The sequence below is a fragment of the Scyliorhinus torazame genome, chromosome 7, assembly GCF_047496885.1.
Source record: "Scyliorhinus torazame isolate Kashiwa2021f chromosome 7, sScyTor2.1, whole genome shotgun sequence".
Classification (NCBI taxonomy): Eukaryota; Metazoa; Chordata; class Chondrichthyes; order Carcharhiniformes; family Scyliorhinidae; genus Scyliorhinus; species Scyliorhinus torazame.
The window spans coordinates 34,664,276-34,691,604 of NC_092713.1; the positions used below are offsets into that span (position 1 = coordinate 34,664,276).

General features: G+C 48.1%; 1 protein-coding gene across 3 annotated transcripts in view; it reads right to left on the bottom strand.

Annotated features, from left to right (window-relative positions):
• The window catches only part of abca4b (ATP-binding cassette, sub-family A (ABC1), member 4b), a 188,486-nt gene that overhangs the window by 156,597 nt on the left and 4,560 nt on the right, over window positions 1–27,329 (bottom strand). For all 3 annotated transcript variants that reach the window (XM_072510537.1, XM_072510536.1, XM_072510534.1), the window contains exons 2-4: window positions 16,325–16,433; window positions 3,771–3,864; window positions 3,125–3,266 (exon numbers count right to left, since the gene is read on the bottom strand). In XM_072510537.1, coding sequence (XP_072366638.1) covers window positions 3,125–3,266; window positions 3,771–3,864; window positions 16,325–16,390 — 302 coding nt within the window. In that variant the 5' untranslated portion in view covers window positions 16,391–16,433. The remainder of the gene's footprint in view (window positions 1–3,124; window positions 3,267–3,770; window positions 3,865–16,324; window positions 16,434–27,329) is intronic.

Sequence of the window (27,329 nt, forward strand, 5' to 3'; positions counted from 1 at the left end):
GTTGTGGGGGCGAAACCCACGCAAACACGGGGAGAATGTGCAAACTCCGCACGGACAGTGGCCCAGAGCCGGGATCGAACCTGGGACCTCGGCGGCGTGAGACCGCGGTGCTAACCACTGCTCCGCCGTGCTTCCCTATCAACAACTTATATTTGAATAGCACCATTAATGTAATGAAGCGTCCCCAGGTGCTTTACAGGAGCATTATGAAACAAATTGCGACACTGAGCCATATGAAAGTTTGGTCAAAGAGGTAGGTTTTGAGAAGTGTCATAAAGGAGAAAAATGATTTAGAGAGGCAGAGATGTGGAGGAGGGGAATTCCAGAGCTCGGGCTTGAGGCATCTGAAGGCATGGCTGCCAACGGTGGAGCGATTGGGATTGCACAAGAGGCCAGAATTAGAGGAGCGCACATATCCCAGTGGTCAAAGAGTCACAGTTTTAAGTACAAAAAGAGGCCCTTCAGCCCATTGTCTCTACACCTGCCATCATGCCTATTCTTGCGGGGTTAGAGGAGATCAGAGAGTTAGGGAGGGACAAGGCCCCAGAGGAAGGAGGATGAAAATTTTAAAATCAAGACATTGCTTGTCTGAGAGCCAATGTAGGTTGCCGAGCTCAGGGCTTCCTGTGAGGTACAATATGGGCAGTAGAACTTTGGATGACCTCAGGTTTACTAAGGGCAGAATGGGCAAACCAGCCAGCAATGCGTTGGAATAATTGAGTCTGGAAGTAACAACGTCACGGATGAAGGTTACAGGAGCAGATGAGCTGAGACAGGGGCAAAATCGATTAATGTTACAGAGATGGAAATAGGCAGCCTTAGAGACGTCATGAATAGGAGGTCGGAAGCTCATCTCAAGATCAAACATGACATCAAGGTTGTGAACTGATTGGTTTAATTTCAGCCTGTGCCAGGGAGAGGGGTGATGTCAGTAGCTCGGGAATAGAGTTTGGGCAGGGACCAAATACAAATGGATTCAGTCATCCAAATATTTGTTGGAAACATGCTAATGTGGCACCCCGATTCAAAAAGGGAGAGAGGCAAAAAGTAGGAAACTATAGACTGGTTAGCTTGACCTCTGTGGTGGGGACGGTGCTGGAATCAATCATTAAAGAGAAGATGGCTGAACATTTAGAAAGACTAAGCTCAATCCACCATTGTCAGCATGGTTCAATGAAGGGTGAGTCATGCTTGACAAACTTGCTTGAGTTCTTTGAGGATGTAACCAGGAAGGTGCATGATGGGGAAGCTGTGGATGTGGTATATCTAGACTTCCAGATGACGTTTGACAAGGGGATGCATAAAAGACTGATCCAGAAGGTGAGATCGCAGGGGTTTGAGGGTAGCGTACTAGATTGGATTGAGGATTGGCTGACTGACAGAAAACAGAGGGTTGGGATAAATAGATCCTTCTCTGGCTGGTGAACTGTAAACAGTAGGGTGCTGCAGGGGTCAGTCCTCAGACCTCAACTGTTCATAACATATATAAATGATCTGCAAGCAAGGTTAGGGTGTAACATAGCAAAATTTGAAGATGATAGGGTAGGTGGATTGGCCACGCTAAATTGCCCCTTAATTGGAATTTAAAAAAAATAAATTCTTGTTGGCTCTTCATAATGAAACCACATTTTTCCATGTGACTGCTAATTCTTTTTTTTAAATTTAGAGTACCCAATTCTTTTTTCCAATTAAGGGAAGGGTGGCACGGTAGCACAGTGGTTAGCACTGTTGCTTTACAGCACCAGGGTCCCAGGTTCGGTTCCTGGCTTGGGTCACTGTCTGTGTGGAGTCTGCACGTTTTCCCTGTGCCTGCGTGGGTTTCCTCCGGGTGCTCCGGTTTCCTCCCACATGTCCCGAAAGACGTGCTGTTCGGTAATTTGGACATTCTGAATTCTCCCTCTGTGTATCCGAACAGGTGCCGGAGTGTGGTGACTAGGAGCTTTTCACAGTAATGTCATTGCAGTGTTAATGTAAGCCTCCTTGTGACAATAATAAAGATTATCCATTTTGTGTGGCAGATTCACCTACCCTGCACATCTTTGGGTTGTGGGGGTGAGACCCACACAGACATGGGGAGAATGTGCAAACTCCACACGTACAGTGACCCGGGGCCGGGATCAAACCCAGGTCTTCGGTGCCGTGAAGCAGCAGTGCTAACCACTGCGCCACTGTCCACCCGTGACTGCTAATTCTATCCTGAATAATTGTTTCTCGAAGCTTGCCCATTGATATTAAACTGATGGGTCTGTAATTGCTGGGACTATCTTTACAACCTTTTTTGAACAAGGGCAGAACATTTGCAATTCTCCAGTCCTCTGGCACCACCTCTGGGTCTAGTGAAGACTGGAAGATTATGGCCAGCGACCTTGCAATTTCCATGCTCACTTCTCTCAATATCCTTGAACGCATTTCATCTGGCCCCGGTGCCTTATCAACTCTCAATACTGACAGTCAATTATACACTTCCTCCTTATCAATTTTGAACCCTTCTAGGGACAGAGTTTCCTCGGCTGTCACCATATCCTGGGTAGCACCGACCTCCTTGGTAAAGATGGATGAAAAGTATTAATTTAATATCTCAGCCATGCCTTCAACCTCAACGTGCATTAAAGGAAGTTTTGCCGTTTGGGTTTAGTGGAAGGGAGGGACGCGGCCGAGGTAGCCGATCTAATTGCCTCGATCTTAGTGACAAAAGACATCCATGAGCTTGTTCCGGGAGATGGAAGTGGAGGGAATTGGAGTTTAAGAAATAGATCTGCAGTGGAGATAAGAAGACGGATTAGATTTTGCGTTCCTGGATGATTCTGGAATAGTTTTTAACAGTTGTGGCAGACCCAGCCAGATGTGTCAGTGGATGGCGAAGCCAGATGTGCGCCACATCCTTTCAAGTCTGTGTCCCTTGGACTTAAGCGACTGGAGATGAGGGGCGTACCAAGGGAACAGCCAAGGCAGGACAAAGTAATGGTTTCAGTGGGGAACGGTGGAGGTGAGAATGCGGCAGATTGGGTACACTTACTTGTTCATTTGTCACCAATGTCGTTACTGCCAGCATTCATTTCCATCTGTAAGGTTTCAGGTTGTTTAAAATGTTTACTGCAGCCACAGATCCTTAAATTAAACTTACATGGAGTTGTTGTAGTTTGAAACCACACCGGGATATTCTCCTTGAGTCGGGTAGCGGAAGCAGGGATTCTTCAGATTACAGAAAATTCCCTGTAACCATGGCAACATTCCTGCAGAGGGCATCGCTTTATTGGGGAAATGGCCTAAATAGGGGGGGAAACAGGCAAAGAGGTTTCAAAATATGTTGTCCGTAAGCTCATTCTTCCCAGAAACTTATTTAAATTCTCCTTTGAAAACAAAGCTGCTGATTGCAAAGAAAGGAGCTCTGTTTCTGACTTTGTTTCTTGCGATTGTACTGATACTTCAGCTGAAGCAAGTGTCCCTGGAACTGTGTCAACTATTCAGCTCCAGCAGAAAGCTGCTCCATGCCACCACCCTGTTGTTGCCATTCTGTATCCAAGAAGTATGCACCTCTTGGGGAAAGAGATTGATGAATCAGGGCAGCTTGAGGCTTGCAGTTATTATTCCGACTATAAACAGACTATAAACATGTCTGCCAACATTATCCACTTGTAAAACCTTACGCTCGGCAGCTCCCCATGACATGCTGCTGTTCTCAATCTCCAGCTGATAACCGGAGACTCCTCAAGTTACATAGAAGACATTTAGAAATAACCAGACATGTTGCAATGTTCGCTTTCACTTACACTCATGTTGTTGGTAGAGTGGATTTGATTTCCGTAGCCAGACCAATACAAGGAAGAGAGAGAGAGGCCAGACAAGTTCCACCAGAAAGCGGAGCTGGTAAAAATGAAGAAAATGGGGTTAGTTTAAGGGTTGCGTTGAAACAAAAAACAATGGATTTGTGGTTTAGAAATAGCTTATTAAATTGTTTCGTATCCCGGTTGCTTCCATTTCGCCCCTTTTCAAGTTTAATTTTGGCTCAACGATTTTCCATAACCTCTCGCATAATCATATTAACATTTTGTCCACCATTGATGTATACTTTTGTGAGTCCCTTTCAAGGTATCCCTTTCAAGTGTTAGGAATTGGGGGAAATTAAGATTAAATAATGAAGTTGGGATAAAATAAAATAACAAAGGGAGCTGATAATGGCAGGTTTGGAAATGAGAATTAGCATATCAGTGAGAAAAGCAAGTGTTTGCCTATGTGACCAGGGAAAACATTGGAGTGGAGAAAAGGTAACATCCTGCCGAATCCAGAGGATGGGTAACATCAAAGGAAAAGAATGGTATATTCATAACACAATGACTGGAGAAAGAGACACAGTAGAGCCAGCTACCATCACAGCCACACCCAGCTGCAGAAAACAGTCTCCCGAAAACATGTTGTTGCTAAACGGGCGACCGGTTAAGATCCAAAACTTGAACCGAGCAGATTTCGTCTTTGCAGAACCTGAAGATGGTTTTCCCAAAGGTGATCAGGGCAGTACGGTGGCACAGTGGTTAACAGCACCAGAGACCCGGCCTTGGGTCACTGTCTGTGTGGAGTCTGCACGCTCTCCCCGAGTCTGCGTGGGTTTCCTCCGGGTGCTCCGGTTTCCCCCCACAGTCCAAAGATGTGCAGGTTAGCTGGGGTTATGGGATAGGGTAGGGGAGATGGCCAGGTTTCGGAGCTCTTTCAGAGGGCCAGTACAGACTGATGAGCCAAATGGCCTCCTTCTGCACTGTAGGGATAACCTGTGCATAGCAATTATCTGCTGGATTTAGCTCATAGAGTTATATAATATTGGAGTTGTTTGAGACCAAAGGGGTGTCTCATGGTTCAGGAAACATAGTTAGTTGGGAAGTAAGGGGCAACTTGATGTAATACTGTGTGTGTATAGCCATCAGTATAATTAAGTGTGTAGTGTATTACAGTTCTTCTTGTTGTGTGTTTCTTTTTCCTTTTTAAATTAGTAAATAATTGATCACACAAAGACTGGGCTGTTCGGCCCCGGTTTGTATACCTTTTCTCACAGTATACCAAATTGAAAGTATACACCACTAAGAACCAGGGCTCCAAAATACCCTTCTGGGTGGTATACCCTTGCATTTAACATCAAAGGCGTTCTTAACATTCAGGAAAAGAGGTTACATTTTTCTGGAGTTACAACTCGCAAATCAGGCACACCATATCTTAAAGAAAACTCACAACACAATTCCAATTCCACGCCCCCCCCCCCCCCCCCCCCCCCGCCCCCCCCAGCCCCAGCCCGCAATGTACTAAAATGGCACCACATTCGGCCGCAAATCATGTTGCATTTCAGGACTGATGTGTGCACTGGGCTCATGGTTTCTGGGAATTGTATCAAGACTCCCAATTAAGTATAATTAGAAGCACGACTGCATTGACTGCCATCAGCTCTGATCAGTTTAGCGCTCAGTAAAAAAAAAAGATCAAAGTCAGCAGTGTCTTTGACCGACAAATGACATATCTCGGAGAAAGGATCAGGAACAAATCACACTCCTTCTCTTAATAGACTTAATGAAAGCTTTCGCAGCATTGACCGCAACACTGCTCTTGCCAAGCCCGGATGACTTGGAAGTAATGTGACTACTTAATGCAGGATAGGTACGTCATAAAACCAGCCATTTACCTGCCGAGTTCAATAGCCGGTATATTCTTTACAGACTTGTCTCTATGCTTTAATTATTGGCGACAACATTCCCCCCCACCCCACCCCCCCCCCCCCACCCCCACCCCCCACCCCCCCCCCCCCCCCACCCCGGGTTGCGCAGTCCTGTGGTTCCTCATCTATCTTGGTTTTTTATTCTTAGCTTACTCCTCGTTGTTGGCCTCGAACAGGTTTTGGAACAGACCGACAAACTGCCCCCAAGTATCCAGCCTTCCTCTGACCCTCGGGTGGCGTACTTAATCTTCTCCAGGTGGAGAAATTCCGAGAGGCCAGCGAGCCAGTCTGCAGCTGTGGGTGGTGCTGCCGATCGCCAGTTGAGCAGGATTCTCCAGCGTGCGGTTAGGGAAGCGAAAACAAGGGTGTTGGCCCCCTTCCCCATGTGTAACTCTGGCTGCTCCGATACCCCGAAAATTGCCACTATTGGGCATGGCTTCACCCTCACCCCCACAACCTTGGTCATTACCTTGAAGAAGACTGCCCAGAACCCAGCAAGTTTGGGACAGGCCCAAAGCATGTTGGTTTGTTGGTTAGGCCCCTCTGGCACCGTTCACATTTATCCTGCACCTCCGGGAAGAACCTGCTCATTCGGGTTCTGGTCAGGTGCGCTCTGTGCGCCCCCTTGAGCTGCATTAGGCTGAGCCTTGTGCAGGAGGAGGTGGAGTTAGCCCTGCTCAGTGCTTCACTCCAGAGTCTCCACCCTACCTCCGTCCCCAGTTTGTCCTCCCATTTTTGTTCTGTCTTCTTCAGTGTTGTTCGAGCTCTGTCCAGTCACTATTTGTATATCTTCCCACATAGACCCCTCTCCTTGCTGCCTGTGCCTATCAGGTCCTCTAGTAGTGTGGTTTCTGGGGCCCCGGGGTACCCTACTGTCTCTTTGCGGAGAAAGTGTTTTATTTGGAGGTGTCTCATTTCCTGTCCTTTTGCTAGTTTCCACTTCCTCGTCAGTTCCTCCAGTGTCGCCAGTCTGCGCCCTACGTAAAAGTCCCCGACCGTCAGTGTGCCCCCGTCCCGCCTCCATCTTTTGAAGGTGGTATCTACATGGCTAGGGGAATCTGTGATTGACGCAGATGGGGGCCATTGGAGACATTTTAGTTATCCCGAAGTGTTGTCTGAGCTGGGTCCATGTTCTCAGCGTGGCCGCTACCACTGGGCTCGTTGTGTATCTTGTTGAGGAGGATGGGAGTGCTGCTGTAGCCAGGGCCCGGAGGGTCGTTCCTTTACAGGGGGCCTCCTCCAGTTGTACCCAATCTGTGCCAGGTTCTTGTACCCATCCCCTCACTCTTTCTGCCGTTGCTGCCCCGTGGTAGTATTGTAGGTTCGGTACAGCCAACCTCTTTGCAGTGTCGGTTGGGAATTCTTACCCCCCACACAAACGCTATGATTAGATTGTCTACGTTTTGGAAAAAGGCCTTGGGGATGAAGATTGGAATGGATCTAAACAGGAAGAGGAACCTTGGCAGTACGTTCATCTTGATCGTCTGCACTCTCCCCGCCAGGGAGAGTGGGAGTGAGCCCCACCGTTGAAGGACCTTTTTTACTTCCTCCACCAGGCTGGTCAGATTCCACTTGTGGATCTGTGTCCAGTCTCTGGCTATCTGGATCCCAAGGTAGCGGAATCTGTTCTGGGCTGTTTTGAACGGGAGCCCCTCCCTCCCCCATTTGGGTTCACTGGGAATGTCTCGCTTTAGCCCAGGTTACGTTTGTAGCCCGAGAAGGTTCCAAACTCTTTCAGCATTTGCAGTATTGCCTTCAGTCCCTCCTGTGGCTTCAAGACATAGAGGAGCAGGTCATCTGCATAGACTGAGACTCTGTGCTCTCTGTCTCCTCTCCGGATTCCCTTCCAGCTTTTCGCGTCCCGCAGGGCTATCGCCGGAGGTTCGATCGCCAGCACGAACAAGAGTGGGGACAGGGGGTACTCACAGTATTCTCACAGATTAAACTGAATCATTTACTCAAGCAGCAGCCATTCCCTTTAGTAAAAGACAGCTGAGATATTTGATCAGGAGGACGTGTCTGCCATGTCCATAAACTAGTCAATCAGTACAGGTGGAAACATCAAACTATACTATGTGAGGAAATATTTCCATCAGCCCTTCTTGAAAGTATGAATGGAGAGCCCACCTCAAGTACATTAGATTGCACTGCAGGTAACGGACCCAATTTCAGTAATAAACCTGCAAACGAAACTCCAAACCAGCAGAATTTAATGACATAGTTTGCAATTGAAGGCGAAGGGTGCGGTTCATCGGATTCAAGTTAGAGTCGGTTTTGGGTGTGTTTGACGGGGAGTTTCGCGATGGCTGTGTTGGTGAGATTGTGGCCCATATTCAACGAACGGGATCCTCCGTCGTGGCAGTCGGCCAATGGGGATTCCCATTGTGGGCACCCCCACGCCGTCGGGAAACCCACGAGTGCGCTGCCGGTGAAAGGAGGATCCGCCGACGGAGAATCCAGCCAACGACACTTAGAGCCGGAAATGAGCCCCCACGAGATTCTAAACATTCCTGGTTCCCTCGACGTCTGATTCGCCAGACTCACACATCAGCTTCTCACAGCTTCTCACCGCTAACAAGGAGAAGCTGCTTTTAAACGCTCCCTCACCGCTCACTCGCAGTCAGCACACAAGCATGGCAGCGCGCAGACCTGCCCCTCGCTTTGGGGATGCTGACGTGGCCGGGCCTCGTGACGCTGTGGCAGCCACGAGGGGATCGGAGGACCAGCAACAGGGTCAGCAATGCAGCCTGGGAGGCAGTGGCTGTCTGTGCGGCCAGCATGACAAGGTCGTCCAATGCTGGAAGAAGTCCAACGACCCTCAACGAGCTGCAAGGGTAAATGACCACCTGTCTCTTTGCATCAGTTCCGCCTCCCACCCCTCAAATTCCCAAAAGCCCCCTCCCACCCCCCCCACCCCCAATTGACGGGCTGACACCGCCCACCTTCCCCAAAGAGTGGGAGAGGGAATTGGGAAGGAGGGGAATGGTGGGAGGGAAGGACGTTTGGGGGGGTGAGGGAAATGGGGGAGGGGAGGTTGAGCTGATGGAGACATCCTCGTCCCAAGAGAATCAGGTGACAATGAGGGACTTGCTGGTCCTCCTGCCATGTCAGGTCCTTGCCGCCGCCTGTCCTACATCCTCCGGCTCCTCCTTAGGCTCAGTCTGCAGCCCGTCCTGGTCCGCCTCAGACAAGGCCGCTCCTCCTCCTCCTCCTTCGGCATGTCACCCAGCTGCTGTGCCAGATTGTGGAGGACACAGTAGACCATCACAAAGTGGGAGACACTCTGGGGGTGGTGGTGGTGGGGGGGGGGGGGGGGGGGGGGTGTACTGCAAGGCATCGCCAGAGTGGTCAAGGCATCAGAACCGCATTTCCAGCAGTCTGATGCACCACTTAGTGACAGCACGGGTGGCAATGTGGGCCTCGTGATAACCTCGGTCTCAGGCCTCCGCACCGGCATCATCAGCCATGACCTCAATGGACATCCTTTGTCCCCCATGAACCAATCTGTCATCCTGGGTGTTCCTCGAAGACACTGGGATCTCCACATGCCCCAGGATGTTGCTGTCATGCATGGTCGCAGGGTAGCGGGCACACACTGGCATGATTCTGAGGTGGTGGTTGCTCACGATCTGATCATTCAGGGAGTGGAACCCGTTCCTGTTAATATGGGGCACGCCCTGATGCCACGGTGCTCTCATGGTGACGTGCTTGTCATTGATCGCCCCCTGGACCTGGGGCATCCAGGCGATGGCAGCAACTCCTGTAGCCCGGGTACTTTGGTACACCTGGCCCAGCTCAAAGGAGATATAGTCACCTCCCGGATGAACCTGTGGGTGGAAGATTGGGATATGCCAGGCTCGAGCCCTGGAATGACCCAGTGGCATAGACGTTGAGGGATAGAAGCCTTCAGGGCCACTGGGTGTGGGTGTCCGCCTATTCCATGGGGTGCCATGTTCGTAAGGACGTGGCACAGGTGCCGCACTGTCCCTCTACTGAGACATAGTCTTCTGTGGCTCATGGTGTCCATTGAATGACCAACGATGCCTGTACACCTTGGGCCGTCACTAGCCTCCCCTTCTGGGTCTCTCCTCAGCCTAATGGGTGGCTGGGTCTTCAGGGTGTGTGGCGGCCCCCTGCACATGGGCCGCCGCCTCCAGCCTGTGTTATCGCTGCTGTCGTCTACAGAGGTCTTCAGGTGCTGTCTTCACCTGAGGAAGGAACAGAGCTCCGAAAGCTAGTGATTTGAAACAAACCTGTTGGACTTTAATCTGGTGTTGTAAGACTTCTTACTGTCTTCTACAGAGTTTGCCCGCCTCACCTGCCACAAGCAACGTGAGGGAGGCCTTTGCAGAATCGACAACAGAAAACATTGTTATATCTGGAAGGAATTGGAGAAGGAGGGAGACTGAAAATCAGTTAGGACTTCCATCCCAGGATCCTCAAATCGCCCAAGCCTCCCACACCCTTACCATGACTGTCCCACCTTCTCTCAGGGTGCCATCCAGCGAGCCAGTTGTGCTGCAAACCTTGCTCTGCACGCTCACCCCCGGCCACATCAGGAGCCACTAGGCCCCAGACCTCAGCCGGCAGCATTGGGGCGGACATGCTCAGCTGCCCTCCGCTCATCCATCCTTTGGCCACGAGAGGATACAGTTCCAGGGACCATATCCCTCTATTCCCATCCTTTCGTGTATTTGTCAAGATGCCTCTTAAATGGCACTATCGTACCTGTTTCCACCACCTCCCCCGCAGCGAGTTCCAGGAAATCTAAATAAATCACTTCAACTGGTTCTCCTTTGTCTAACTTCCTTGTTACCTTCTCAAATTACCTCACACTTGTCCGGGTTAAACTCCTCTGCCATCCCTCCGCCCAAGTCTTCAAATTATCTATATCCTGCTGTATCCTCTGACAATCTTCTTCACTAGCCACAACTCCCCCAATCAGCGATATCCGCAAACTTACTAATCAGACCAACTACATTTTCTTCCAAATCATTTAAAAAAATCTGAACTACGAACAACAAAGGTCCCAGAACTGATCCCTGTGGACCACCACTAGTCACAGAATCACAGAAAAATACAGTGCAGAAAAGGCCCTTCGGCCCATCGAGACTGCACCGCCGCATGAAAGGCCCCTTATCTGCCAATCCTAATCCCATTTGCCAGCACTTGGCCCATAGCCTCGAGCCACTGCCTTCCATTCAGAAGAGCACCCTTCCACCGCTACCCTCTGTCTTCTACGACCAAGCCAGTTCTGTATCCACCTTACCAGCTCTCCTCTGATCCTCAGTCGTGAAGCCTTGCTCTTTAGTGTTTGATTGTTGGCAGCTGCCTCTATGGTGCTGACACTCCTGGAGTACAGGCAGTGTGTTCAGGCATCAAAGGTTGTTGGAAATTACCCTCCGAAGCATGGCACCTGTGCCTTTGAGGAGGCATTTGAGAATTCAGGAGCGTGAGGTGCTCTCACAACTAACTAGACAAATTCCTCTTTTGAAGTAGCCTTCACCTGTGAAGCTCGAGGCTTCTCACAGTCAAAGGGAGTGAAATTGACTTTCAGGAGAAAAGCCACAGCAGGGCTCTGACCTGGGATAGTTTGGTGGGACAGACAGGCAGAAGCTGTGGTTGCCCCTGTTATGGGTCTCCACAATATTTAATGATGGCTTGAAGGCCTCACAGACGCAAAACCTCTCACCCCCGGCCCAGAGGCGACCCCCGACCGAGAACCCTTCACCCCCCTCCCCGTCGAAGAACAGCCCCCCTGAAGGTTCCCCCCCCTCCCTGAATACTTCAGTGCCCTTGAGCTGCATGCCGGTAAATGGAAATGGCTACTCACCGTCACATTTCCCCTCAGTAACCATTGCGCCAGCTTCCCGTTTTTGAAAAGGAGGACGAAACGACGCCTGCGTGACTTCCCCCGAGGAGTTGGGTAATTTCCTGGAGGCAGCTCCGTTCGACTTCAATCTCGTTAATGAGATTGAAATGAATGCAAATTAGCGTTAATGATATTCTTGCCATCGGAAGCGGGCCAGATGAATCGCGAAATCGTCCGTGCCCGGCGCGAATCTTGATTTTGGCCTCTCCCGCTATTCGCCCAGCACGCCCAAAAATTCCCTTTATTACATTACGGAAGCATCTCAACATCGATATTCCTAACTCCCTGTGGAAATTTTCATAAACTCCATGGATACCCATTTGGAAAAATCCTAATGCATTCATTTTGCTCATCGGTTTTGAGCCTCCAATATAAGATTTTGAAAGCTCTGAGCTCTCGCTCAGTTCAAAAGCTCCACTTTCCACGACGTAAATCCTCTTTTTTCCCTTTTAATAAATTACTTTGTTATCCTTTGTTAGGGATGCACCGAAGAGACAATCTACAGACCTAACTGTTTCCAGTGCTTCCAATATCCAGCCAGTAAGAGATAGATAATGATATCTCAGGCTGACCTTATTGATACCTTCCAACTACAAAGACCTGCAGCACCTTCCAAGTATTATTCCTTACCAGAGGTGACTGGGAACATAAGCTTCTACAATCAGTCGAAAGCAACTGCAATGATTGCTTTATCATGCCCAATGCCAGTTAAGTATATCACATGTATAAATGCATCAAAATATCACCGTAACTGTTCCTATATTAAATAGTTGCTGACTATTCTTCCATGACATTGCAATATACGACGAATCTAAATTCCCAATTGCTAATTATTATTTTAATTTATTGCAGATAATTTATATTCCTTTTTGGTTTCCACTTATTCTAAAACATAGTTGTATTTAGCTAATTTTTGTGGAAATATTAGCCTAGATTTTGCCGTGGGGATGACAGCGAAACTCTCAGCAGGTTTGGGAGTCCAGATGTGTGCAGAACAACATGGAAATCCAGAAATTGTTGGCAGTGAGCCTACGTTCCTCTGCAGGATACATTGAGGAGGATCCCACATACTGAATTCCCCACTGCTCGTGCACTGACAGAAACCTCCACTTATCTGCTATCGGACCTTGTTGAACGAAGTGCAACTGGGTTTTTAATAGTGTGCTAACTTCATAATTACTCAAAAACACCCTCACTGGCCTTGAAAAACGAATGCATGTGGAATGTCAACTTTCTCCACAATGATTAAAAATTGCACATATGTTTTTAATTTTGTACTATTTTATAACAAAGTTTGTTTATCTTTATTTTAGCCTCATCTCAATTCCATCAGAAACATTTATTCCACTATCTGAAAATGTAAATTATAAGGATAAATCAGTTCTTTTAACTACCCACTTTGTTGTATGTGGACACAACAATGCGATTGGTCCCTAACCGGTTTGCACCCATCATTCTTGCTGCGTGCCAAGCCATCTCCTTGAACCCGGTGTCAGATCTAAACTGCATCGGGAGAGGGGAGGAAACCTTACCAGGACTGGTAGATCTTTGTGGGTAGCATTTTTTTTGAGGTCAGCTTTGCTATGCCGCTGATCGCGAAATCCAGGTCACAATAAATGAAAATGAAATGAAATGAAATGAAAATCGCCTATTGTCACAAGTAGGCTTCAAATGAAGTTACTGTGAAAAGCCCCTAGTCGCCACATTCCGGCGCCTGTTCAGGGAGGCTGTTACGGGAATTGAACCGTGCTGCTGGCCTGCCTTGGTCTGCTTTCAAAGCCAACGATTTCGCCCTGTGCTAAAAATGAGCTGAACATTTTCCATGCGTTCATAAGTATTGTTGGGCATCTAACATGGTTTTAAGAATAATTATGACTATTGACAAGTCTCGAGATGTCAAATATCTTTAGGGTCCACGGGCAGAATGGGGTTGCTTTTGAATTCCTATTGTGGATTATTTGGCAACCCTGCCGCCTAATAATAGAGCAGTGTTGAATTCCCAGACTGGTAACAGGTGTTAGATGCTAAAGAATGGAATGGAGGCCATGAGGAGGAGAGATCTTCCATATGTGTGCAACTTCAGAATCATATTCAACCTTTTGCTTGGAAAACTGGAATTGCATACAAGCCTGCATAGCCATCCAAATGAAATTTGAATCAGCTGACTGAATACAGAGTCCTGCTGTCCATATCCCAACTCACACCAAGTCCCATTCACCACTGGCGGGTCGGGTACAGGCGGTTAAAATGAATGTGCTGCCGCGATTTCTGTTTATTTTTCAATGCCGACCGATTTTCCTGCCAAAGGCTTTTTTCAGAGAGATTGAGGGAAGGATTACTTCGTTCATATGGGGAGGGAAGGTGGCCAGAGTTAGAAAGTTGCTGCTACAGAGGGGAAGGCAGGCAGTGGGTTTGGGTCTCCCGAACCTGATGTACTACTACTGGGCGGCGAATGTGGAAAAGGTGCGGAGCTGGGTCAGAGGGATGGATTCTCAGTGGGTCAGAATGGAGGAGGGTTTGTGCAGGGGGGTCGGGATTGAAAGCACTAGCAACAGCGCCGCTCCCGATAGCCCCGGGGAAATACTCAGGGAGTCCGGTAATAATAGCTTCATTGAGAATTTGGAGGCAGTTTCGCCAACACTTCGGGTTGGGGGCAGGGTCAAGGGAAATGCCGATTCGGGGGAACCACAGATTTGAGCCAGAGAGGTGGAATGGAAATTTTCGGAAATGGGAGGAGAAGGGGATTAAGGCGCTAAAAGATTTGTTTCTTAGGGGTCGGTTTGCAGGACTGAAGGAGCTGGAAACAAAGTATGGGCTGGAGCAGGGGGAAGTGTTTAGATACATGCAGGTTCGAGATTTTGCCAGAAAGGAGATACAGAGCTTCCTGGTGGAACAGGCCTCCACATTGCTGGAGGAGGTGCTGACGACAGGGGGACTGGAGAAGGGGGTAGTGTCGGTGGTTTACGGAGCTATTTTGGAAGAGGAGAAGGCACCACTGGAAGGGATCAAAGCAAAGTGGGAGGAAGAGTTGGGAGAGGTTACAGAGGGGTTCTGGTGTGAGGTATGAGATGCTCCGGAGAGTAAATGCCTCCACCTCGTGCACGAGGATGGGGCAGATACAGCTGAAGGTGGTATACAGAGCACACCTCACAAGGGCGAGGATGAGCCAATTCTTTGAAGGAGTGGAAGATGTATGTGAGGGGGGGGGAGTGGGGGGGGTGCCCGCTAATCACGTTCATATGTTTTGGTCCTGTCCAAAGCTAGAGGATTACTGGAAGGAGGTTTTTAGGGTAATTTTCAAGGTGGTGCACGTGAAACTGGACCCGGGTCCCCGGGAGGCCATATTCGGGGTGTCGGACCAGCCAGAGTTGGAAACGGGAGCGGAGGCAGATATCGTAGCCTTTGCCTCGTTGATCGCCCGAAGGCGGATCCTGTTGGGATGGAGAGCAGACTCTCCACCCAGTGCTCTGGCGTGGCGGGGAGACCTGTTGGAATTCTTGACTCTTGAGAAGGTTAAGTTTGAACTGAGGGGAAAGATGGAGGGGTTCTACAATTCATGGGCATTATTCAGTATGCACTTTCAAGAACTGGATAACATCGAACATTAGTTGGGGGGGTGGGTGGGGGGGTTGGGGGGAAGGGGGCTGTGTGTGTTAATGGCGACTATGGGTGATTCCTGATTCCTTTTTGTCATTTGTTTATGTAAACATGCGGGCTAATATTTGGGGTTTGGTGGGAGGATGGGACCGTTGTTATTGATATGGAGATTGACATATTTGTTGCTGATTATTGTTTATTTTTGATGGATGTAAATTTGGGAGAAAATGTGAAAAAGGAGAATAAAAAATATTTGTTAAAAAAAGTCCCATTCACCCTTCACCCCGGTGCTTGATGGCCCACATTGGCTTCAGGTTAAGCAATTCCTTGATTTTAAAGTTCTATTCCTTGTTTTCAAATCACTCCCTGGCGTCTCCCTTCCCTATCAACCCCCCAACCCCTCTGAGACACAGGCACACTTCCAATCCTAGAGCATCTCAAATTTGAATTGGTCCACCATTGATGGGTGTGCCTCCAGTAACCTGGGCAGCATGGTAGCACAATGGTTAGCACAGTTGCTTCACAGCGCCAGGGTCCCAGGTTCGATTCCCGGCTTGGGTCACTGTTTGTGCGGAGTCTGCACGTTCTCCCTGTGTCTGCGTGGGTTTCCTCCGGGTGCTCCGGTTTCCTCCCACAGTCCAAAGATGTGCAGGTTAGGTGGATTGGCCACGATAAATTGTCCCTAGTGTCCACAAAATGGTAGGTGGGGTTACGGGGATAGGGTGGAGGTGTGAGCTTGGGTAGGGTGCACTTTCCAAGGGCTGGTGCAGACTCGATGGGCCGAATGGCCTCCTTCTGCACTGTAAATTCTATGAACCTGGGCCCCAAACTCTGCAATTCCCTGTCCACCTCTCTTTCCCCCTTCTTGACCACCCTTAAACCTACTTCCTTGACCAAGCTGGACTACACCTGCTTACGTGGCCTGGCATGAAATTTTGTTTGATTATTGTCCTGTGAAATGCTTTGGGGTATACATTAGAGGTGCTATGTCGACGCAAGTTGTTGTAAAGTGAAAATAGGCGACAGAACTCATCGGCTAACTCAATTTCTGAACTTGTTTACACAACATTTGGTCCCACCTTAATGGCCTCCTCATTTCACTTCCCTTCCACTGTTAAGTGATGTGGGAATGAATGCAAAGCCTTTGTTCGTGCACTGACCTTCTGTCTCTTCCTGAGCGTCCAGTTCTTCCACAGCAGCAGAGAGATCTGATTGGCGGAGCTCATTGTCCCACCTCTCTCCCGCTACAGTAATTTAGGATGTGCAATTCTAAAAAAAGAAACAGCAATGTCTTAAGATATTAGTTTACAATTGACTTGGACAATTGAATTATTTTCAAAAACAGGAAGGAGCGACAATTCAGGAGATGCAAGTGCTTGAGCTCAGAGTTCCTCAGCTTCCTCAAATAGCTCGACGGGTTAGACCAGTGATAATGCAGAGCAGGAAAGCCCGAGAATGTTTGTTATGTTGGCTGATTTTAGTCAGGGTAGCAGTCGTGCCGCTGAAAGCTGAAACAAAAGAAAGCTGGAAAACCAGAATAAGAACACAAGAAAGCATCAGCTGGAGCTCATGTGTCGGATGACTGTGCGGAGTCTGCACGTTCTTCCCGTGCCTGCGTGGGTTTCCTCCGGGTGCTCTGGTTTCCTCCCACAGTCCAAAGATGCGCAGGTTAGGTGGACTGGCTATGATCAATGAGCGGGGTCACGGGAATAGGGTGGGGGAGTCAGCCTAGGTAGAGTACTCTTTCGGAGTGTCAGTGCAGACTCGGTGGGCCGAATGGCCCCCTTCAGCACTGTAGGGATTCCATGGATCAAATGTCAATCTATTGGATGAGATATTGAGCTGAAGCTTCAGCTGACTGCTTGGGTGAATAGAAATGATCCCAGGGCAATATTTTGAAGCATTGGAAATGTGCCACCACTGATTCCTTCGCAAGAGCCGCCAAATTCAGTGTCAAGGTAGGACCAGCAGCGCCGGCTCCCAAGCCAACACACCCACCATCGAGACGCTAATCACTCAAAACCGGCTCCACTGGGCGGCTCATGTCATTTACACCCCTGCCTCCAGACTCCTGAAAAGCAACTACTCCGCTCGGAACTCGATTGTGACAGGAGGTTTCAGGGGGCGCACCAGAAATATCTTCGCGATGCACCTTCCCTGAAAAGGTCAAACATCCCTGATGGCTCATAGGAGACTTTGGCCTGCGACCGACCAAAATGGAGACGGTTCGTTGAGGAAGGGACCAAACACATTGAGAGAATTCATCAGTAACACACAGTGGCAGTGTTGGGGTGTGGGAGTGAACGCTCAAACCTCCATAAGACCCAGCTACCTGATCCACCTGCCTGCATGTGTGTGACAGTGTGCAGACTGTACTTTGGACTTAACAGCCATTTCAGAACTAATTTAACCAGAGTGGAAGCAAATCACCCTCCATCCCGAGGGTCTGCCGAGGGAGAAGGTGGTTTGTGGGGGTTTGCTGTATTTTTTCATTTGTTTATGGGATGTGGGTGTCGCTGGCTAGGGTAGACTTTATTGCCCATGCACAATTGTCCTTGAGAAGGTGGCAGTGATCTGCCTTCTTGAACCGCTGCAGTCCATCTGGTGTAGGTACACCCACAGTGCTGTTAGGGAGGGAGTTCCAGGACATGACCCAGCGACAGTAGCCGCATTTCAAAATTACTTCATTGGTTGTAAAGCTGTTTGATATGCCTGGTGGTCTTATATGAATATATATTTTAGTTTGGGAAACAGACAGCAGGTCAGTCAAGTTAATGGGCGGGATTCTCCCCTACCCGGCGGGGCGGGAGGTCCCGACGCCGAGGAGTGGCGTGAACCACTCCGGCGTCAGGCCGCCCGGTAGGTGCGGAAGGGGCTTGGCGCTGCGCCAACCGGCGCCGAAGGGCCTCCGCCAGCCAGCGGGAGTTGGCGCATGCACGGGAGCACCAGCGTGTGCTGGTGTCATCCCAGCGCATGCGCAGGGGGGGTTTGTCTCTGCACCAGCCATGGTGGAGGACCACAGCAGCCGGTGCGGAGGGAAGGAGTGCCCCCACGGCACAGGCCCGCCCGCAGATCGGTGGGCCCCGATCGCGGGCCAGGCCACCCTGGGGGCACCCCCCGGGGCCAGATCCCCCTGCGTCCCCCCCCCCGAGGACCCCAGAGGCCGCCCGCAGAGCCAGGTCCCACTGGTAAGTACCAGGTCTAATTTACGCCGGCGGGACCGGCCTAAAACGGGCGGCCGCTCGGCCCATCGCGGACTGGAGAATCGCCGGGGGGGGGCTGCTGCCAGCGGCCGCTGACCGGCAGGGCACGATTCCCGCCCCCGCCAAAACCCCGGCGCCGGAGAATTCACGCGAGATTCACGCTGCCCCCCCGGCAATTCTCCGGCCCGGTGGGTACCCTTCATCAGAATTGCTTCTCAGTCTTCAGTCTGAATGAAGAGTACATATTTAAAATGTCCTCCATAAGTGCTGATTGACCTGTTGTTTATTTCCAAGGTTTTTTTGGCTGGGAATGGTGACATTCTAGCACTACCCTGTGACCAATACACATATATGGATGTCAGTGAGGTTGGGATCAGGATTGGCTGCGATGTGCTCCTATAGTAGAACAGTCTCTGACACTCACTTTCCACTGAACACAAATAGCCACTTGGATAAGGCACTAAAGTTTGTCTGCAGAGCCATAGCAGAGTGTGGGCCTAGCAACCTTCAGAGAGAAGAAGGGGCAAAACAGACCTGAAATAAATAAATAAATAAGAAAATACCAGACCTCCAGTTTCATGTTTGGGGCAGAAGGATCAAAAGCTTCACCTTAACATTCCATATCAAACCAGAACTTCTACCTGAAGCACTAGTGATAATGTTCTCCACTGGCGAGCACAGTCCTTAGAGGGTTGGCCTTTGGCAAGAATCATAGAAATTCCAGTACAGAAGGAAGCTAATGAGACGGAGTTGATGCAAGATTATTTTGGAGCTTCCTGGTTTATCTGCTTTTAGCCTTTTTCTTGGATTCACATAATAATATAGCCCAGGAAGCCATTCAGCCCATTCTGCATGTGCCAGCTGTTTGGTATAGCTATCCAATTAGTCCCACATCTACCCCCACCACTTTTCCCATCACCCCGCTGTTTCATCGGGGCTGAGAAATGAAAGTGATTAGCATGTCATAACTTCTTTTCCCTCCAAGCATTTATGTACTTCTCTTTTGAAAGTTACGATTGAATCTTTTTCCTCTCAGGCAGTACATTCCAGGCCACAGTAACAAGCAGCGTCACAAACATTCCTCTGCTTTTTATTTTATCAGTCACCTTAAATCGAGATCCATTGTCATTCTGGCCCTTCTGTGCTGGAACTAGTCTCTCCTTATTTACTTCAGAATATAAATAAAAAGAGCAGTTATCCAAACACTGACTTTAGGGAACGCCACTGCAGATTTCCTTCAAGTCTGCAAAACTACCCTGTGCTTTCTGTCCCTCCGTTAAATTTATATCTATGCTGCCAGTGTATCTTTAATCCCATTCTTTAATTTTGCTAACGAGTCTATTATGTAGTACTTTGTCAATACCTTTTGGAAATCCACACACACAACATCAACCATTCTCTTATTTCAAATCTTTGATCAAATAAGCCAAACGTGATTTGCCTTACAGAATAGTACAGTGCAGAAGAGGCCCTTCAGCCCATCGAGTCTGCACCGACGCATGAAAAACACCTGACCTGCCAACCTAAACCCATTTGCCAACTTGGCCCATAGCCATGAATGTTATGACACTTTCATTTCTCAGCCCTTATTTTTCCAACTAACAGTTAATTTTGCCCTAGATTTTTGAGGACCTCTGAAAGGAGGCTGACTGCTCTGTAACTACTGTGTTTACTGCTCTTTTTCCAACAGTGGTGTAACATTTACAACCGTCCAATTGTATAGCACTCCCCCCGTAACCCGAGGAGGATTGGGAGATTGTGGTCAGGGCCCTCTGCAGTTTTCACACTTGCATCCATCCATAACCTACGAGGAAGCCCATGTGGACCGAGCGACCTTTCTACATTGAGGACTTCCCAGCTTTTACATACATCCTTTATATCTATTTTTATCCTATCCAATATCGCTACCACCACCTCCTTTACTGCTCCATTGGCAGTAAAGTTGCCATAGTCCCAGGTGACCAGAGGCTGCTGACTGGTGGTGATTTAACCCGAGGATCACCACACCTCAGGCGAAGGGCAAGGTTGAGAAGGCGGAACCTTCCTGAATAACCTCAGCCAATATGGGAATTGAACCCCCGCTGTTGGCCTCACTCTGAATCATGAACCAGCCCTCCAGCCAACTGAGCTATCCTCTTCTCTAATGAAGACAGATGTAAAGTGGCCATTTGTACTCCATCTCCAGAAGAACATCTTTTGTCTGTCCCTAATTGACCCCTAACTGACTACGGTTCAAGTACTTATGTTTTTATAAAAGACCTTTGAGTTCCCTTTTCCGAAAACCATTAATGTATTCCAGTTGTCCCTTTCACTCTCGTTCTTTAGATCTTCAACTCAAAAGGCCGGACAGATTGAGAGTGCCAATTAATATAGTAAACAGTATCCTGGGCTTTACTAATAGAGTACAGAGTACACACGCAAGGAAGTTATGATCAACCTGGATAAAACATTGGTTTGTTCTCAACTGGAATACTGCATCCAACACTTCAGAAAGGAGGTGAAGGTATCAGAGAGGGTGCAGAAAACATTCACAATGAATGGTTCCAGGAACTTGGAACTTCAGTTACAAAGATAGATTGGAAAAGCTGGGGCTACTTTCCTTGGAGAAGAGAAGGTTGGGAGGATTTCAATAGAGGTGTTCAAAATCAAGAGGGAAGGATCTGGACAGAGTAGCTAGGAAGAAACTTTTCCCATTGGTAGACAGAGCGAGAACCAAAATTCTCAGATTGAAAATAATCGGCATAAGAAGCAACAGTGAGAAGAGAAAAAGCCTTTTTGAGCATTGTGTGGCTAAGGCGCTGCCTGAGAGTGTGATGGAGGCAGGTTCATAGAATCCCACTGTGGTACCTAGTGAACGCATGTGGCAAGTTTTGGTTGCTGCAGGAACTTCAGCTCAGAGTTGATGAGCTGAGGTCTGAGCTTCAGATCCTGGGACACATCAGAGATGGGGAGAGCTACCTGGATGCTGTGTTTAAAGAGGCAATCACACCCCTTAGATAAACTACCTGGATTTCGGCCAGTGATCAGGGACAGGAGGGTGTCGACTATGAGTGAGGTAGGTAGAGGGATCCAGGAGTTGAGTTACAGGAGCTCCAGCCCTTGCTCTTGTCCAGCAGGTTTGAGATTCTTGCTCCCTGTGTGGATGAGAGCGGGGACTGTGGGGAGCAGGAACAAACTGCCCACAGCGCCATGGTAGAAGAAGCTATTCAAATGGGGGAATAGAAAAGAAATGTTGTTGTAATTGGGGATAATATAGTTAGGAACAGAGACATAGGGCATCACGTAGGGCAGAACATAGACAGAAGGCAGCACGGTAGCATAGTGGTTAGCACTATGGCTTCACAGCACCAGGGTCCCAGGTTTGATTCCGGCTTGGGTCACTGTCTGTGCGGAGTCTGCATGTTCCCCCCGTGTGTGCGTGGGTTTCCTCCGGGTGCTCCGGTTTCCTCCCACAGTCCAAAGATGTGCAGGTTAGGTGGATTGGCCATGCTAAATTGCCCTTAGGTTAGATGCGGTTGCTGGGTTACGGGGACAGGTTGGAGGTATGGGCTTAAGTAGGGTGCTCTTTCCAAGAACCAATGCAGACTTGGTGGGCCGAATGGCCTCCTTCTGCACTGTAAATTCTATGATTGTACTCTGTGACCAGGATCGAGAGTCCTGTGTTGGCTACTTGGTGTGCGAGTTTGGGATAGCTTATCCAGTTGTCGTGGTCCACGTAGGTATGAATGACGTAGGTGAAACAAGGGTAGATGATCTGCTGAAGGAATATGAGTAGATAGGAGCAAAATTAAAAAGCAGAACCAAAAGGGTAACAATCTCTGGATCACTACCAGAGCCACGAGCTAATTGGCACAGGATCAATAAGATTAAAGAGGCAAAAGGTTGGTGTGGGAGAAATGGGCTCGAATTCATGGGATATTGGCACCAGTACTGGGGAAGGACGGAGCTGTTCCGATGGGACGGTTTTCACCTGAATTGTGCTGAGACCAGAGTCCTGGTGAATCACATAACTAGAGTTGTAGAGAGGGCTTTAAATGAAATAGTAGGGGAGAGAGTTCAATTGTGTGGAAAATTAGAAAATCAAGGTTAAAGGAGAAGATAGATGTGCAGGTTAATGATGAGGACTTTAAACTAGTTAAAACAGGTTAGTAAAGTTTCTAGAACAAGTAATAGAACAAAGAGTAGGGTAAGTGACAGAACAGACTTCAGACACAGCAGATAAGGGGACAACTATGAGAAGGAGTGGTGGCCAATGCAGGACTGAGGGTGTTGTACCGAAATGTGCACAGTACACAAAATAAGGTAAATGAGCATGTGCACACATTGAAATTGACGGGTATGATGTTATGGGCATCACAGGGACGTGGCTGCAAGGGGATCAGTACCGGGATCTAAATATCCACGGATATGTGTCCATTGAAAGGTCATGCAGATGGACAGGTTGCCTTGTTAGTAAGAAATTAAATTAAATTGTTATCAAGAAGTGATATACGGTCAGAAGGCGTAGAATCTGTGTGGGTAGAGTTGAGGAATCGCAAAGGAAACAAGTCCCTGATGGGAGTTATGTGCAGGTCCCCTAGCAGTAGTCAGGATATGGGGCAGAAAATAAATCAGGAGATAGCAAAGGCAATGTCACAATAATCATGGGGGACTTCATATGCAGCAGGACTGGAAAAATCAACTTGGTAGTGGATCCTAACAAAAAGAATGAATGGAATGTCCATGAGGTAGTTTTTTGGAACAGCTTGCGGTAGAGCCCACGAGGGAATAGGCAATTCTGGATTTGGTGATTATGTAATGAGGCAGACTTGATTAGGGAACTTAAGGTGAAGGAACACTTAGGGGGCAGTATCCACAATATGATAGAATTTACCCTGCAGTTTGAGAGGGAGGAGCTGCAATCAGGTGTAATGGTATTACAATTGAGTAAATGTAACTCCAAAGACATGAGAACCCAGAATTGATTGGAAAAGGAGCCTAGCATGGAAGACGATGGAACAGCAATGGCAGGAGTTTTTAGGGGTTATTCGGGAGACACAAGAGAAATTCATCCCAAGGAAGAGGAAACATGCTAAGGGGAGGATGAAGCAACCATGGCTGGTAAGGGAAGTCGGGGATAGCATAAAAGCAAAAGAAAAAGCTTACAAAGTGGCAAGGATTAGTGGGAAGCCAGAGAATTGGAAAGCCTTTAAAAGCAAGACAACAAAAAACAATAAGGGGGCGAGTAGATGAAATATGAGTGTAAGCTAGCTAGTAATATAAAATAGGTTGCAAGAGTTTTTTTGATATATAAAAGGTAAGATAAGAGAGTGGCGAGAATGGACATTTGACCACTGGCAAATGAGGCTGGAAAAGTAGTAATAGGAAACAAAGAAATGGCAGAGAAACTGAATAGGTACTTTGCATCAGTCTACACGGTTGAAGACACCAGTAGCACACCAGAACTTCAAGAGAGTCGGGGGTCAGAGGTGAGTGTAGTGGCCATCACTAAGGAGAACGTGCTGGGGAAGCCGAAAGATCTGATGGTGCATAAATCACCTGGACCGGATGGACAACACCCCAGGGTTCTAAAGGAGATTGCCGAGGTATTGGTGGTGATCCTTCAGGAGTCACTGGAGTCAGGGAGATGTCCCAGACGACGAAAATGGCTAATGTAACATGCTGTTTAAGAAGGGAGGGAGGCAGAAGATGGGAAATTGTAGACCAGACATTATTAAGGATGAGTTTGTGGAGTACTTGGAAGTTCATGGTAAAATAGGACTGAGTCCGCACGGCTTCATCAAGGGGAAGTCATGCCTAACAAATCCGTTCGAATTCTTTGAGGAGGTAACAAGGAAGTTAGACAAAGGAGCACCAGCGGATGTGATCTGAAACCGAAAGAGAAAATGCTGGAAAATCTCAGCAGGTCTGGCAGCATCTGTAGGGAGAGAAAAGAGCTAATGTTTTGACTCTAGATAACCCTTTGTTAAAGTGGATGTGACAAGGTACCCTATAGGCGGCAGCTGAATAAGATAAGAACCCATGATGTTAGGGCAAGGTGCTGGTATGGATAGATGATCAGCAGAAAGCCGAGAGTGGAGATAAAGGCGTCTTTTTCAGGCTGGCAGCCGATGACTAGTCTGTTCCACAGGGGGCAGTGTTGGAACCACAACTGTTCACGATATACATTAACGATCTCAAAGAAGGAGCTGAGGGCATTGTTGCTATGTTTGCAGATGATACAAAGCTATGTAGAGGGACAGGTTACGTTGAGGAAGCAGGGAGTCTGCAGAAGGACTTGGACAGGCTAGGAGAGTGGGCAAAGAAGTGGCAGATGGAATACAATGTGGAAAAGTATGAGGTTATGCACTTTGGTAGGAAGAATAGAGGCATATGCTATTTTCTAAATGAGGAAAGGCTTCAGAAATCTGTAGCACAAGGAGACTTAGAAGTCCTAGTTCAGGATTCTCTTAAGGTTAACGTGCAGGTTCAGTTGGCGGTTAAGAAGGCAAATGCAATGTTAGCATTCACATCAAGAGGGCTAGAATACAAGACCAGGGATGTACTTCTGAGGCTGTATAAGGCTCTGGTCAGACCCCATTTGGAGTATTGCGAGCAGCTTTAGGCCCCGTATCTCCGTAATAATGTGGTGGCCTTGGAAGGGCTCTGGAGGTGGTTCACAAGAATGATTCCCGGAATTTAGGGCTTGTTATATGAGGGGTGGTTGAGGACTCTGGATCGGTACTCGTTGGAGTTTAGAAGGATGAGGGGGGATCTTATTGAAACTTACAGAACACCGAGAGGCCTGGATAGAGTGGACGTGGAGAGGATGTTTCCACTTGTAGAAAAAACTAGAAGCAGAGGACACAATCACAGACTAAAGGGACGATCCTTTAAAACAGAGATGAGGTGGAATTTCTTCAGTCAGAGGGTGGTGAATCTGTGGAACTCTTTTCCGCAGAAGGCTTTGGAGGCCAAATCACTGAGTGTCTTTAAAACAGAGATAGATAGGTTCGTAATTAATAAGGGGATCAGGGGTTATGGGGAGAAGGCAGGAGAATGGGGATGAGAAAAATATCAGCCGTGATTGAATGGCGGAGCAGACTCGATGGGCCGAGTGGCCGAATTCTGCTCCTTTATCTTCTGGTCTTATTCTTTCTCATCCCTTGTAAATGTGAATTGTGCCACATTGCTGCAATGTCTTGTAGAGATTCGTCATTACTCTCTTGGTTTTAGATTAATGTCTACGTCTATAATACTCATAATTTTATGTGTCTCTTTTACATCTTTAATCCATTATAGATTACAAATCATAACCCCAATCTCCCTCCACTCAACAGGTTAGCACATAGAATTTACCGTGTAGAAGGATGCCATTTAGCCCATTGAGTCACAAAAGAGCACCCTACTTAATCCCACGCCTCCACCCTATCCCCGTAACCCAACCTAACCGTTTGCCATACCAAGGGGCAATTTAGCATGGCCAATCCACCAAACCTGCACATCTTTGGACTGTGGGAGGAAACCGGAGCACCCGGAGGAAACCCACGCAGAGACAGGGAGAAAGTGCAAACTGCACACAGTCACCCGAGGCCGGAATTGAACCTGGGACCCTGGAGCCGTGAGGCAACAATGCTAACCACAGTGCCACCCTGCTGCCTAATAATGTCATGCTCTTCATTTTCTTCTCATTCTCTCTCTTATGGCTTCTCCCATTACACTTGGGGTCGCCGCAATGCTAAGTGATCACCATTCACCATTTCTTCCTGTCAGTCACCCATCCCTCTTCCGGTCCCCCTGTACATAATTCTCTCAGTGCCTCACCTTTCCACCTGGTCTGAAACCTTTCTCTCCGCCTTTTTCCTGGCCACCCCAACTGCATCACTCGCCTCACAACATTTCCTATGTATCTCCCCAACTGATGACCGTTCCATTCCAATCTCTTCCCAGCTACTTTCGTCGGTGCTTCCACAATCCTTACTGACCCCCTGATGGACTGGGTTCTTGTCACTCCACACATCCATCTCAGCATTCTCTTCGTTTTCCAAAATCATTCATTCACAGTTAACAGCAGTGTGTAAGCTGCCTCACCATTCGTACCTTGCGCCTCAATCTTTCGAACAAATTTCTTGTGTGACATTCTCGCAAATGATTTTTGCATATCCAAATAGGCTACATTCCATTTGTTTACACATTTCCGAAGTGTGAACTGTGTTTTTATAAACTTGTTGGTTTTGATCAGCACTATTTTCTTCGTACATACGAACTATCCTTTAATTTGGTTTGTTGTAGTTTTTTTAAGAATACGGAAATGCAAGTATAGTGTGTACTACCACGTGTTGAAGCAAGGTTCATGAAGCAGGCTTTGTCCTATGGGCTTGCGTTTACCATTTGGTGGTTAGCATGAATTCTCCAGACTCGTTTGTGCTGTCCCACAATTTTGAAAGTCATGTCCGACTGAACTTTCGGACCACCAGCTGCCGAGGCATTGGTCCCTAACTCACAACAATATCTCTGCAACTGTTGAGTTGCCCTACCACTCCCACAACTCCATCTTTGATGCTGTCCCCAGGAAAACCTTCACCGTGCCTCATCTGAGTTATTTTCTGGGTACTGTCCCCATTTTTACTAACTCAGATCCAAAGGGTGCAGACTTTAAATATACCTCATCACAACAGAGAAACTATCCATCAGCATTGACCACATCCAACTCTGCCAGGCCTTGGCCTTAGAATCATAGAATCATAGAATCATAGAAGTTTACAGCATGGAAACAGGCCCTTCGGCCCAACCAGTCCATGCCGCCCAGTTTTTTACCATTAAGCTAGTCCCAGTTGCCCGCACTTGGCCCATAACCCTCTATACCCATCTTACCCATGTAACCATCTAAATGCTTTTTGAAAGACACAATTGTACCCGCTTCTACTACTACCTCTGGCAGCCTATTCCAGACACTCACTACCCTCTGAGTGAAGAAATTGCC